The sequence below is a fragment of the Lacerta agilis genome, chromosome 10 (assembly GCF_009819535.1).
Source record: "Lacerta agilis isolate rLacAgi1 chromosome 10, rLacAgi1.pri, whole genome shotgun sequence".
Lineage (NCBI taxonomy): Eukaryota > Metazoa > Chordata > Lepidosauria > Squamata > Lacertidae > Lacerta > Lacerta agilis.
The window spans coordinates 6,968,541-6,983,409 of NC_046321.1; the positions used below are offsets into that span (position 1 = coordinate 6,968,541).

Here is a 14,869-nt window from a genome sequence, read left to right on the forward strand (position 1 = left end):
ACCCTGAGAGCCTGGGGAGTTAGGGTGGGATAATAATGCAACTTTTTCCCCCATCAACCCCATGTGAAATATGTGCATCTTGAAAGGACACTTTCCTCTTCTGAAAACAAAATGAAACGAAAAGGCTGGAGCATATTCTCACTGACCAGGTCACTGTATTATTTTCATGACCTTATGGGATCTGAAGTGCACATACAGCCAGTGAAAGGAGGCATTAAAATCCCTGCGGTCAGCTCCTGTTTGGACCATGATTCTTACACATTCTGCACTAGCTTCTGAAGATCTTCCAGGAATAGCCCGCTACAGACTGCGTTGCAGCGAATCCAATACAGTATTGTCTCACCTTTGGTGCTTTTGGGGATTATCTGACCCCACCGTGGTTTGTATTCCTGCTGACTGATGTACTGGTTGAACAAGCCATCTGTTTTAAGGGGGGGGGACGACAAAAACAGGAGAAAACGTCAGCAGCCAGCCGCTTCACAGAAAACATCACTTAAAAAAATAAACTCTGCTAAATACTATACCTTTAAAAAGTAAATAGCATGAATTAAAAACTGATCAAAAGGCACAGTGAGCATTTTGGAGCAGAAATCTTGGTAATAGAAATTGTGGAAAACCACCAAGTGGTATGATGAGGTATCACTCACAATCAAATACATGCCAAGTAAGAAGGATATACCTCCTCAGAAAAGGTGGGGAGCCAAACTTAGTAGTTTTCAGGTGAGGTGGCATGACTAGAGGCAGTCCTAAGGCGCAGAAAGAGAGGTTTGGAGGACCACATTGAGCCCCAAGGCTTGAGTTTCTCCACCCCTGATTTATGGTGTTTTATTGCTTCCATTGCATATTTCCTTTTAATCAGCCGCTCACCACTTTAAATAAATGGCAACAGCAATAATACCCTTTGACCAGGATAGATCTCACTATGTGGAGACAGGAGGGGAGTTCAGCCAGAGAAACTGCTGGAGAGCATCGCTAGCGGCTCAGGATGTCAGAATGTGTGCTCCTGCTCAGGCAAGCTGGATCCTGTCCTTGTTTTGAGGATGGATGAGAATGCTTCGAAGCGCAAAAGCCTTTGCATCTCATGCCTGCAGAATTCCCCTGGCAGCTCCTAAGACCCAAACGCAGCATGGTGCTTTTTTAAAGGGTCGGGTCAGGATCTCCAATCAACACCCCCCCAGGATGACTTGTGTCCCATGCAACGCTCTCCCACCTCCAGCTGTGCTTGTGACTTCCTTATAACCCGGCTTTTCTTGCGCAGGATGCTGGGCCTGGAGTTCTTCCAGGCTTCTTCCCAGAAATATTTCTCCCTTGGCAGCCACTCCGCTTTCAATCTCCTTGTGCTAAACACCAACAAAGGCTTGTTTTGAGCTGGCACTGGCCAGGGAGGGAGGGAGGGAGGGAGGGAGGGTGAGTTGGTTGAATCTTGTAGAAAGCACCTGACCCCTCTCCTCCCATTCCTCTCGCTGCCAAACCGCGCAAAGAAAAAATGTCACCGCAATGAACTGGATTCCTTCGTCCTCTGCACCGATGAGCCAACCTGGATCTGTTTAGGGCCATCGTACACTTATAACGAAACGGTTTAAAAATAAGGCTTTCGGCTGATTTTTAGAAACAGTTCTCAACCGCCTTGGTTACCAAAACATGTCTCCAAAGCCCTCATCAGCAACAATTTGGGACAGACTGTTACTTAAGGCAGCTGGTGCCAGGAGTGGGGCTTTTAGGTGCTTTGCAAAATGTACCTTGCTGGGACATCGCAAGTTCATCATTTCACAGAAGGGCCACTGGTGCCTCTTGAGCAGGGGATTTCTGGGATGTGCACAAATGACCTACCAACTCTCTTCATATTTTTTTTAAGCAGGCTGAGTTGCCTACCTTTAATTCAAGTGATAGGAGCTAAGAGAAAAGAATGGCTAGAGGAGACCTCTAGCTGGAGAAACTAGAGGTCTCCTAGAGCATACATCTTGAAGCTAAGGGCAGGAGGGGGGGGAACTGTGCAAGCCTCCCCAAGGATGGGTTTCATCAATGGCACCAAAATTTAAGAAGGGTGTTGACAAGCTGGAAGGTGTGCAGAGGGGGTGACCAAGATGATCAAGGAAACCAAGCATTATGAGGAGTGGTTGAAGATGCTGTACTACCAAGCTACAGCCCTCCAGTTCTGAAAGACTCTCCTGCTAATCTAGCTCATTCCACAGATCTCCAACATCTGATGCTTCCACACACGCAAAAGACTGTGTCCTATTCAGCCCTGACCAGCATCCCTACTTGATGGCCTCCAGATGTTCCAGACTACAACTCTCATTGGCCACTGACAGCATCACCAATAGTCAAGGGTGATGGGAGTTGTAGTCCAGCAGCATATGGAGGGCACCAGGTTGGGGAAGGGGCTCTAAGCAGAGGACTGAGGAGAAATAGCAAAGAAATGCCCCCTTATCCGGCTTCTGCGACATACGGACAGTTCCTCAAGTAGCAACTTGTTTGCCTACCACTTTGAGACTAAGCACATATTTTCTCAAGAAGCAGAGCAATTCTTTCAGATCTAAATAAATTTAGCTTGCTGCTAACCGAGCATTTCACAATGCACTGCAGTCTTTTCAAGAGTGTACACATAACTGAGCTGGAAACAGATGTTTGGCAGGCTCGGAAAGGCAAAATCACTGACCCGATAGCAGCTTGAAACAGTTCAAGGCTTGTTCTCCCATTACAAAGTGGGGAGTTCAGGGGCAGTGTGAACTTACCAAGGCTCACAGACACAAAGTGGGACTCAGACCCAGGGAAGAAATGAAGGCTGGGGGGGGGGTCACAGATGATGCGTTAAGTCTACACCAGAGCCAGTTCTCCCCCTTAACCAGTCCAAGAGTGGGGTAGACACAGCTCCCTGACCATCCCACATTGCTACCAAAGCCAGAATACAGAAAAGTTGCAGACCCTATGTCAAAATACTACCCTGAACACACATAACTCATCTGATCTTGGAAGCTAAGCAGGGTCAGGCCTAGTTAGCACTTGGATGGGAAACTGCCTGGGAATACCGGATGCCATAGGCTTATACAAAACTATAGCTCGGTCATTAGAGCATGAGATTAAAAATCTCATGGTAGTGGGTTCGAGCCCCGGTTGGGCAAAGGATTCCTGCATTGCAGGGGGTTGAACTAGATGACCCTTGTGACCCCTTCCAACTCTACTATTCTATTGTTCTACCTCTGCTTCACAGACAATAGAGTATTCCCACTAACTCTCACCACTTTCCCCAGCTGGTCAATATGTCTATTGCAGAGATGGCTAGCCTGTGGCCCTCCAGATGTTATTGAACTCCAATCCCACCAGCCCCAACCAGCATGACCAAAGGTCAGGGATGATGGGAGTTATAGACCAGCAATGTCTGGAGGTTTTCTACCCCTCTTTTATTGGAAACAACTAAATTGCAGCCTGGTAAATTAAAGTCTGGCTGCTTTGTTAAAATAAAGGCAGCCACGTTCTTCTTTATTTCTGCTATCTGCCTATCCCAGGAACCTGTGCTGGGGTTTTTTTTAAGGTTTGACACAGATCTGGGTTACAAACCAGACTTTATGATTTCTCAAGAGATGGGAAGCCGCCATTTCCTTTTTATGCCCAGAATACTAGTTGTGCAACCTGAGATCTGAGACTTATTCAGACAACAATCTCCATCTTGGAACAGAGCTTGCAAGTTGACCTCAAAGCTAATTGTTGCATGTTGTTTTTCCTTGTCCTCCTCACTGCTTGCGTTGTGTAACATCTTTCCTGATGGAAGTGTTCTGGAGAACTTGAAAGGTTGCCATACTTTATTAGAACTAAAGATTTCAGCAAATATATTGCCCAACTGGGATCTGTTTTCTTATGGATCATGAAGGCTATTTTATTTCTTCTTCTTCTTTTAATTAAATTTGTATATTGCCCTGTACCCACAGATCTCAGGGTGGTTACAACATAAAATCACAATATAAAAACAAAATACATAAAAAAAAACATATTTTAAAAGGGCATTGGATGTCTATCGGCACAGGGCCTGGTTAAAGAGGAATATTTCTGCCTGGCACCTAAAGGTGTATAGGTGTCAGGTGAGCCCACCTGGGGAGAGCATTCCACAGACAGGGAGCCACTGCAGAAACCTCCAGATCCCTTATGTCCTTTGTGTCACTCCTCTATGCCTATCCAACTCAATAAACCTGACTCAATAAACCCTACCAAACACTTGTGCCAAGCTAAGGAAAAGATGGGGCCTGTTGCAACCGGTTACCAAGATCTAGCTGTCTCCCCTATTATCATCACTTTGTAATCAATACCCACATTCCCCAAACAGCACAAGCTCCTTTTTTAAAAAAGGACTGCCTATAACCAATTTAGAGAATTCTTTCATACTTCAGATGAGCATCCATGTGGGGAATTGGTGAAAGCCCACTTGGCTTTAGCTGGCCAAGAAGATACTAACTTCCTGTCTAGTCATGGGGACCAACATCTCTTACAAAAGCCAAGGGAATGGTCATTCATATGTACATTTTCCACATGTATTACTTGGAAAAGGAAAAGCATTGCATCAGAATCAGCCCCTAGCAGTCCTCTGCCAACAGATACGCAGTCATCGGAAATGGGCAAGAAGTCATCCAGAGTCTTGACTCAGGGGCAGGAGCGGGTGGGTGTTTGTGAATTTACAAGTTTTCACAGCTCTGGCGAGATGAATTATTTGGAACGCTTGGTGCCTGCATCTGGAGGCGCTTCCAAGCAACACTATTAAGGTAACCCTGCATTTGGCATTTCTACCATATGATTGAACTTTCTTGAGAGCTAGCCAGAATATAGGCTGCCTGGAAGCTCTAGGAACGAATCCAAATATGAGGTATTTAAGCCCCGGCTGTGAAACAGCTGAGTTTCAAGGAAACCTTTTTTTATTATTATATCCAAGAGGAAGTCCGGCAGCTGCCTGAGTTTCCATCTGCACATTTTCTGAGAATTTCAGAAGACACCGGAGGGGAGGGGGACTGAGGAAGCATGCGTGGCCGATGACCAATAGACACTGAAAACACATTATCTGGATGCAGGGCAAAGGGGTGTCAGCCTGCCATGGACTGGTCCCGGCTACAGCCAGCTCTAGCCCTGGGCTCCTCACCGCTTCTCTCCACCCAGTCAAACACCCTCTGCAATATTGTGAGAAAAATAAATATGTGGCACTTTCAAGCACAAGTGCAAGCCCAAAACCATTTCCAAGCCATGTGTACAAAAGCCAACAGTTTAGTTTTCCAGAAAGCTTCATTTCTGCTTTGGCCAGTTAAAGCAAGGGGGAAATGTAGGCCTAGGGAACTTGAGAAATTCCCAGGAGGAGGAGGACTTGGTAAGAAAACTGGTGCTTTGGCATCTCCGTAAGAGCTTCAAGGAAGCACGCAGCCACAAGGAGGTGTTTATGTATGAGCTGCCCGGGGCTTTGCCAGTTGGTAAACAGCTGCCTCATTCTTTGCCCTGGGTTTAGCTCATGCAGTTGAGGGATTCACCTGTGGAAAAAGCATCCCTGGGCTCAGTCCCAGCCACTGACAAACACTTCTTTGGTTAAAGTCCACTCAAAGGCAGTCTGAACACTCTCACTGGGGAGAATGTTTCTTGCTCCTGTCCCTGGCTCTCTCCCCACACACCTGGCACGCCACCCACTGCTCCTTAACCAGAGAGGGAAGGGGAGGAGACACCTGCCATTTGGTAACAGCCCTGAAACCCAAAAGGCTGCAGTCAACACTGCTAAGCTAGCTTAGGCTTCCTGAACTGTGCGACCAGGAATAAGTTGAATAAGTCACATGATACAAGTGGCCAGCCAATACCATATATTACAGTGAGACGCTGTGGGCCAGGTCACACACCTCCAAGAATAGGAATACAAATGCTTGTGCACCCCCACCATGCCTACTGGGAACTGTATTTTGCAAGCTTCAAAAATGTTCACCCTTGTGATGGTGAGGCAAACCCCTTGTTTCCCAGACTCAACGGTGAACCCGTAAATCACATCCCTCAGAGGCGCTGCATCTGGAAATCATTTCCCAAAGGCAAAATGCTCTTGGCTCCATGGCAATAAATCTAGCTGGGGCAAGGTGTCCTGATAAGTCAGTAATGTGGAGCTCCTCTTGCACTGGAACTCCGAGATCCCAGCTACCCATTCCGTTTGTCACATCACAAGCAGCCATGTGCAAGCCAGATCCAATAACTATGGCACTCCCCAGGAGAAAGACAGAGGAATCTCGAGGGGATGGCAAGCAAGCATGCAGGGAAACAGGAGCCTCTAACCACCTTCTTTCATGCATTATTTCTCTGCTTATCTTATCTTTCCTTTAACAGCTAATTATCCCTGTTCCTTCCCCTCACAGGAACCCTAGGGGACTATTGGCTGTTAAAGGAAAGATAAGATCAGGAGAACAAGAGAGGGATGCAGAAATTTAGCCACTCCTCTCTGCATTCCCCTGCTATTCCCTCCAGAGTCAACTGCTTGCCTCCAGGGCAGCTGCAGCATAGTCAGCCAGAGCCAGGCTTACACATGATGAGTACTTTTGATGTGATGGACGTGACATGCAGCCACATTAGGGAACACTCCTCTGAGTGGGGCAAGTGGGGAGTTTGTTAACAGGAAGATTTAGTTCTGTAAAGTTCGTTCCGGGTTGGCTGCCTGCCAAGGTGCAAAGAAGATTGTATTTATATTATTCATATTCATTCATCCCTCTTTTATTCAGAAGGGTCTCAAAGCAACTTGCAATTGTTTGGCACTGCCAACAATCTGAATGACATAGGGCTGGCGATATCTGGTTTTCAACACTATCTAAACATCGTGGTGTACCGATATATCACGGTGTCTGAAATAAGGATGGAACTATGCAGTATCACTGACGGCTTCACGGTTTTTCCTGCATTGTGCTATTTGCCAGTGCCGGCTCTTGTGATTCGATGGTCCCTGCATGTGGCACAGTTAACAGGGGTTGCAGGAACTGAGAGAAGCATTGGCTGGCTTCACGGTTTTCCCCACATTGTGATTTTTGCACAGCGCACGCACACACACAAACACATCAAGATTTGTGATATATTGCCAGGTGAAAAATTATGAAACTGTTATCACGATATGGTCTTCAAACCAGTTTTGGACGATCTATTGAAATACTGCCCAGCCCTCGACTGAAGCTTGGGAAGGTGATGGATCCTGTTTGATTGACGACTTACAGAGGTCAAGAATATAAAGGGACCCCAAAAAGCCCAGCTAGAGCCAAGACATCCATTCATTTGCCAATCTAATTCAAAACGTGCCTTGCTCCCTGCTCTGCCCTTACCATTCACAGCTTTCTCTATCAACTCTTCACAGGCATTGAAGTCACCCTTCAGGACTAGCTTGTCGTGAAGGTCTGTCAGCATGGGGTGCTCCAGCGCAATCTTGGTTTTCTTCTGCAGGGACTCGAAGGCCTCTGTGTAGTTGTGCTGGCGAAAGTGCTTCAGGCAGAGGCGAATGGCTTCCTGTTCACGGTACTACTGGAACACAAGGAAATTTATGAGAACAGCACTGTGGATCTCCCAGCCAAATGCTGCCAGACATACCTCCGGCATTGGGTTGGATTAAACAGGGACCAAAGCCCCAGGGAGCGGATGAGAGAAAGCAATGCCCAATTTTAACTTTACACATATGTCTTCTTACTGAATTCATAGAATCATAGAGTTGGAAGAGACCACAAGGGCCATCCAGTCCAACCCCCTGCCAAGCAGGAATTAGTTGCCTACTTTTAAAATTACATTTATATCCTGCCTGCCTTCCACCATGGAACCAGGCAGTCACAGACACCCAGGCGCTGATCATGCTCAGACCTGCTTAGCTGCAGTGCTGATGGATTTGCACCGATTTTATCCGCACAACTACCTTGCGAGGTAGGATCATGCCCAAGTGAGGATTTGGATCTGTATCTCCTGGGTCCACGTCAACCACTTTATCAGCTATACCATGAGGGCCCTTGGAAAGGAAGAGCTCTTGGGTAGTGTCTAATAGCCAGGAAATTTAAAAGTTCCATACAGTCATACCTCATGTTGCAAACGCTGTGGGTTACACGTTTTCGGGTTGTGCTCGGCGCAGAACCCGGAAATACTGGAACGGGTTACTTCCGGGTTTCAGCACTTTGCGCATGCGCAGAAACACCGAATCGTGACCCGTGCATGTGCAGTCGCAGCACTGCGGATGCTGCAGGTTGCGAACGCGCCTCCTGCACGGATTGCATTCGCAACCCGAGTGTCCACTGTACTGCTTTCATCTTGCATATTTTTAATCCTAAAACGATTATTGCAATTTCCGTATTGTCAGATAGCTCAGAAACCACCCCTAACCACGCATGCTTAGAAGCATTTATAAACTGTTTGAATGTTTTAAAAATCTCCAAGCGGTGTACAATATTTTTAAAAACTGTATCATTAAAAAATACAGCCTAAAATCAAAACAAGAGCAATATAAAACAGGAATCAAGGGTTTCAAACACATCAAGCAGGATCAGATTTCATGGGCCAAGGAAAAACTGGGCAAAAAGATACATCCATCAACTACCTACAGAAATATATGAACCTTCCATATACCGAGGAAGAGTGTTGGCCTATCTAACCACTACTGACTACTCTGACTGCCAAAAGCTTTCTGAAATTGCATGTATAGGCTCCCCCCCCCCCAATATACTGGGTACTCGGGATCTTTTTCAATTGCAGAAAGGTCAAACCAGGACAATAATATCATTATCATTGTCGTTCTTATTAAATAATATCCTTCTTTTGGAACTGAGGCAAGCTATAAATATGCTATCACACAAAAGTCAAAGTTCTTCCATTATGAAATGCTCATGCTTCTCACAAAAAGCGGAATATTTTTCCAAAGCATTCCCCAGATTCACAGAGACACTGCCAAACCTAAAGCACCACGTCAAACAGCTATGTCTATAGAAATAATGGTATTGATGCTGTGAGTGTCATACAATAGTTGACTGCTTGAATTCAAACATGGTAACTTATCCACCAACCAGAAAATTGAATTTATTTCTCTCACAAAAACCTCCAGCAGTTCTGCAGCCTACCTTGCTGTACCAATTGAGGCAGGGTTGTACCACATCCGGATCGTCGATGCCGTTAAGTTCAACGTACCAGATGCTAAAATTGAAGCTGGGACCCCACGACAGCAACGGAACTGAGGAGTAATAAGAAAGGAGAAAAAGACATTATGTACTGACATGCTGGTTTCTGTTGACCACAGGTGGCAGGCACTGGCTTGTCTGCCATCATTCCTCCCAGACAATTTTGAAGTATCACTGGGCCGTTAAAGAAAATAGGGCAATGCAACAGTTGTTAAGTGTACATAAACAGTAGGAGGACAACATGGACTGCTTTTGTGTAGCCCAGTTCCATTGCATTATCTCACTCTGGGAAGGAGGTACCAGAATCCACGGGGCCCTCGAAAATTGAGTGTTACAGTTCAAGCCAAGCAACCGAAGACAAGCGGCCTGCAAGGCAGCTTTGCCCATCTCACTATTCACCGCTTAAATGTGCATCAAACACAGTGAACTCACTCATGGATTCCCACGGTAAAAACAAGTGCCACTCTACAGGCCCCAGTCACAATGGGTTATACAGGTATGAACTGTGCGTGCAAGCCCAATCCCCTTTTGAAAGGTTTGTGCCCTGTGTGCACACTCCCTACCACCCAGAAGATAGAAATCCACTGCCCTGTCCTATAGAGCATATCCCAGTCACTCAGGGCCTCTGAATTCCATGTGCATTCTGCAATTGCCTTCTACGTGCCGTGTACTGAAGCCATGTGTGCCAGCTATGATTTCTTTAGATTTCCGCCCACTTCTGTTTGAGCTCTCTCCCTCTCCCTCCCTCCCTCTCGCTACCCAGCCAATCCTCAAAATCTCTCAGATGCCAGATCATTACTTGAAAGTTTCCACAGACAAGCTCAAAATGTCACATCCTCTCACCTGGGAAAACCCTTCACTTTGACTTCCAGGTGTGCAGATTCTGCTTGGGCTAACTGCACACACTGCCCTTCGCCACATACCCCAGGCTTAAACTAAAGTACCGAAACTAAGCCTCTGTGTCAAATTAAGATTTTGAGTACCTGTGGGCAAAGGCCACCTTCCAGAACATGCAGAATGGTGCATAAACTGTGATCCATAAAGCACACTTTCAAACTGCAGAAGAAATAAAATACTACGAGTTTTAGAAGCAGCCCGTCACCGTGTCTCAATCTCACCTACCCTACAGAGATGATGCAAGGTAAAAAGGGCCCAAGTTCCTGGGAGGAAATGGTTTTTTAAAAAAATAATCAGATAGATCTTTTGATAGGATCCTTTGAAAAGCCAGCTCTCCAGGAGACCTGTGATTCCTGTCACTAAAATACAGCTGTCTAGAACATAGCTGTCAACTTTTCCCTTTTCTTGCAAGGAATCCTATTCGGAATAAGGGAATTTCCCTTAAAAAAGGGAAAAGTTGACAGCTATGGTCTAGAATGTGCAGGTGCACAAGCAGTTAAAATACAAACGAAACCCAAAGAATCCCATTAGCATTTAGAAGAATACATCATTTAGACACCTCAGTCCTGTCCTGGAGGTTCTGCATAAATCTGAAATAATGGAGCTGCAGTATTGTGTGAAAAGTAGCTATGAAGGCGCACAGCCACAGTTTTGTATGGAAGCAATTATATTCCTGACACCAGCCTTTGATCATTTTGAGTAAAGTACTTCTGTGGCACCTAAGGAAAGGGCCACTGACTCAGCTTATCTTGGCCAAGTTCCCAGTTCTGGCAGCTAGTGATTCCCAGCTCCAAAAATGGAAGCTTAGAATTAAATTAAGCGGTGCACTTTGAAAAACAAAGCTTGCCTATGGATCAGCAATAAGCAAATGCAGTTAAAATGGTCCAGTGTGGTAGCTTTTCATGTTTCATAAAGTTATCAATAAGGTAATAGTGGAGAGTTCGCCCGTCACTATGGATTTTTCCCTGCAGTCCAGATTTAGCAGGTGTTCTAGACCAAATTCTTGGTTCTGCAATCTTAAGTGTCTGGTGTTCTGCCCGACAAGACTGACTGCTTTAAGTGCCAGTGCTTCCCTCAGAAAGGATCCTGGCAATAGTAGTTTTTCCAAAACATTAGCCCTGATAAAGATCCAATCAGAGAGGGATAATTATCAAGGTTCCAGGGTGGAATGAGAGCCACATCACACAGTGTACCTGCCATGAAAAACACCTGCAATGCACTTCGTGCGTACCCAAAATTGTGTGTACACCACCATTTCCCTTTCACAGAGATTACAGTAATGCACAATTTGTCCCTCTGCATTCACATCCGATCCACACAGTGAGAAACATGATGCAAGCCCAGCAATCCCTCCGACTGAACTAGCCGACCTTAAAAATCAAAAGCAAGCTTTTGAGTTGCACAGAACTCCTATTCGTGCACTCACATCAAAAGGGACTTTTCGCACCAGCTGCTTAATAGACGTTTGCCCGTGGCAAGTGGCTAACAGAAAGGGCATTTCCTACATCTTAGCATTTTAGACCCAAGAGCCTGGTATGAAAAGAACAGACGGAGCGACTGCTAACGAGCCATGTTCCCAGTACAGCCCACGCACTGCACGTAGACAGCTTACAGGCTGTGCTGTGAATGTCACGGGCTGAGAACACCTTCAAATCCACCAAAAATCAAGTGGGTCTTTTCAAGCTTGGATCATCTCTACCCTACCATCTTCAATCCACAGCGCCGGAGCAGAGAATCATCCATTCTGTCGGTCTTTTAGAACCTCCTTCTCCATAACCAAGTCCCCCTTCCTGACCTCTCCCCTCCAGACACGGTATCGCAGTTTATTTTAACCTAACAGCCGCTCTGCTGGAGCAGACCCAAAGGTCCATCTCACCTGTGTTCCAGCGCCACTGTCATCCAGACAGATGCTTCTAAGCTCCAAAGCAGGGCATGAAAGCAGCAATTCTCCCCGTTTGCACCCGGCATATGGCACAAAAGTGTACAGCCCCTGAACATGGATGCTTCCTTCAGCTATCATGGTTAACTGGCAGGTCGGGCTGGGGCTGGTATGGCACAGCACTGCTAGGCTATATTTGTGTCACTAGTGTGTAGGGGAGGCGTAGGGGGTGTTAAGGAAGGGGCAGTATCTCTGGTGGGGGACATGGCCTGCTCCTTCTGGGTAGTTCATCCACCATTAACCGGACCCCCACCTGCACTCAACTCTCATCTGTGGCTCCTAGAAGCTGTCGGCATGCACAGCATCCACACCCCAGGAACAGCTTCGTCTAGCCGGCTAAACCAGGTAATCCTTGGTGAATTAGGGACGCGCCCAGCAAGTCCTGCAGCTAAGTTGGTGTTAAACGTCTTGCTCTGCTTTCCTTTGGACCACATCAATGAGGCCAAGACATCGGTCTTGTCATCTGGGTAGCCCAGGACTTCCACACATATTGCCCAGGCTTGCAGCCCATGGAGGTCACTTTGGTGCTGCAAACACAGTGTGTAGGAACCTTGCAGTGTGGACCGCTGCAATTCCTTGGACGGCTTTAAGCAGAGGCTGGATAGCCATCTGTCATGCATGATCTAGTTGAGATTCCTGCATTGCAGGGAGTTGAACTAGAAGGCCCTCAGGGTCCTTTTCAACTCTACGGTTCTAGGATTCTGTAATTCGGGATTCCAGAATAATGGATGACCAAACAGAACTCAAAAGAATGATGGCGCTACTCAGAGTGGCCATTTCTTTCCAAGGTTATTTCACTTGTAACTGCCTATTTCACCCAACTGCAACCTGGTGCCCTCCAGTTGTTTTAGATTGTAGCTCCAAGCTGTAGTCCAAAACATCTGGAGGAAGGCTAATATACTGTGTATTATCAAACTCCAGCACTAGAGTGGACTTTTTTGGCAAGTGGGGTGGGAAGAGTGCGGGAAGGGAGAAAACTATAGTTTCCCACATAAGCAGCCTCTATGCAAATACTGACTTTATTGCACACAAGATATTGCTTCCCCTAAATATATTATTATTAGATAATCTACACAAAACTTCACCATTCAAGCAAGTGTGAATAAGGGGTGAAAGTGGGGAAGGGGGGGGGAATCAAGATTCTAAAATGAGAAGGAGATCAATGAGCAAAATACCCACGTAATCAATGAAGCAAAACAAGAGTACTGGTGTAGTTGCTCATCTGTTGTGCAAATTCTTTTAAAGCAAAACAAACATAACCAGGACATGAGCTCAGATTAGGAAAAAACTTGCCAGCTTGTAATGTTTTACAGGCAAGGCCACCCAGTGAGCATAAGGCAAAGCAAATGTCCTTTTTTATTATTAAACAGATCTAATTCACTTAATCCAGAGATTGCTGCCCAGCATCCCACAGATTTCAAGATAGATACCCATTTGCAAGAATTGTCCCCACTCGAGCAGGAGGGCCAAGAATTCACAGTGTTATTCCTGTTCTTATACGAGTCTAGCATCAACTGGTGTTTCAGTCAACCACATTATTTTAGACCAAAATGAAGCCTTGCAAAGCTGCCATAAATTGAGGACAATGTTTGGAAAGTAAAAGTACTTGGTTTAAGTATTTATTTTAAATGGTCTGTATCCAATGCTAGCTCAACCTAACAGCAGACCCACTGAAATCAATTGACATGAGTAACTTCAGTTAATTTTAATGGGTCTACTCTGAGCAGAACTCACTTGGCTACAATCCAATATTTATTCCCTGTCTTTCAACTGCAATTTCCGAAGGAGTTGTTTACATAGCACTTTTTTACTCTAAGTGTTTTATACACTTTACAAAGTTTGACCCACTTTCCCCAAAGCATTCCAGGCAGAGTTCATGGGGCTGGTTTTAACCCAAAGGCCCCAAACACTTAACACTTGTTAACATTTGAACCCATCTCCTCCCTTTTGGCCCATGACCATATCTCTAAGGAGGCCAAAACCAACCAAAGCATGACTAGAAAGACACTCTTGGTGGCCACTGCCCACCAAGGTGCTCTCAATAACGCTGACAAAAAAATCTATTTATATACTGGCAAGAAGATACAGGAGTGACAAAGGAAGTACTGCTTCACATGGCTATCATGGAACTGTGATGCCACCAAATGCGACAACAGCCCTTAGCTTAGACTGAACAAGTTTATGAAATATAGGCCTATAAACAGCCATCAGCCATGGTGGTTATATAGAATCTTCCAGGTTTGGTGGCAATGACTACCAGACAGCAAGGACAAACTTCTGATAATAGCACGTATTCCCGGGGGGGGGGGGGGGAGGATATATTTACCTATCTTAATAAATCGACAAGGGAACATCTGCTCATCAATCTTATGCTTCAAGGTGAACGTTTCTTTATTATAGTCATTCTTTAAGCCACTGTGGAGGGAAGGACACAAGGTTAATAAATCTTTTTATGGCTAAGTAGGAGATAAATTTTGTTTCACTACTTCAATTTGTAAATAGACATGCTGCTACAAAATATGCCATCACCACCCTCAGAGAACATTTATCTGAAGAAGTGTGCATGCACACGAAAGCTCATACCAAGAACAAACTCAGTTGGTCTCTAAGGTGCTACTGGAAAGAATTTTCTATTTTGTTTCGACTATGGCAGACCAACACAGCTACCCACCTGTAACTGGATTTATAGTGGGGAATAAGGATCAGGAGACCACTGATTATGGCTCTCCAATCACTGCAAGTTTTTTGTTTGTTGTTTTTTTTGTAGGGCAGGGACCAACTACACCCATATGAACCTACCCAAGTCCTCTTTGCAGACCTTGTTCTGGGGCATAGAGATAGCTTAACTAGGGATTTCTCTTCTATGGCAGGTAGGCAGAGCAGACCATTTACTAGTGCAATG

General features: G+C 45.6%; 1 protein-coding gene across 1 annotated transcript in view; it reads right to left on the reverse strand.

Annotated features, from left to right (window-relative positions):
* MKLN1 (muskelin 1) overlaps positions 1–14,869 on the reverse strand; it is an 83,059-nt gene that overhangs the window by 50,736 nt on the left and 17,454 nt on the right. The window contains 4 exon segments of the mRNA XM_033161591.1: positions 344–421; positions 7,308–7,500; positions 9,075–9,184; positions 14,294–14,382. Coding sequence (XP_033017482.1) covers positions 344–421; positions 7,308–7,500; positions 9,075–9,184; positions 14,294–14,382 — 470 coding nt within the window.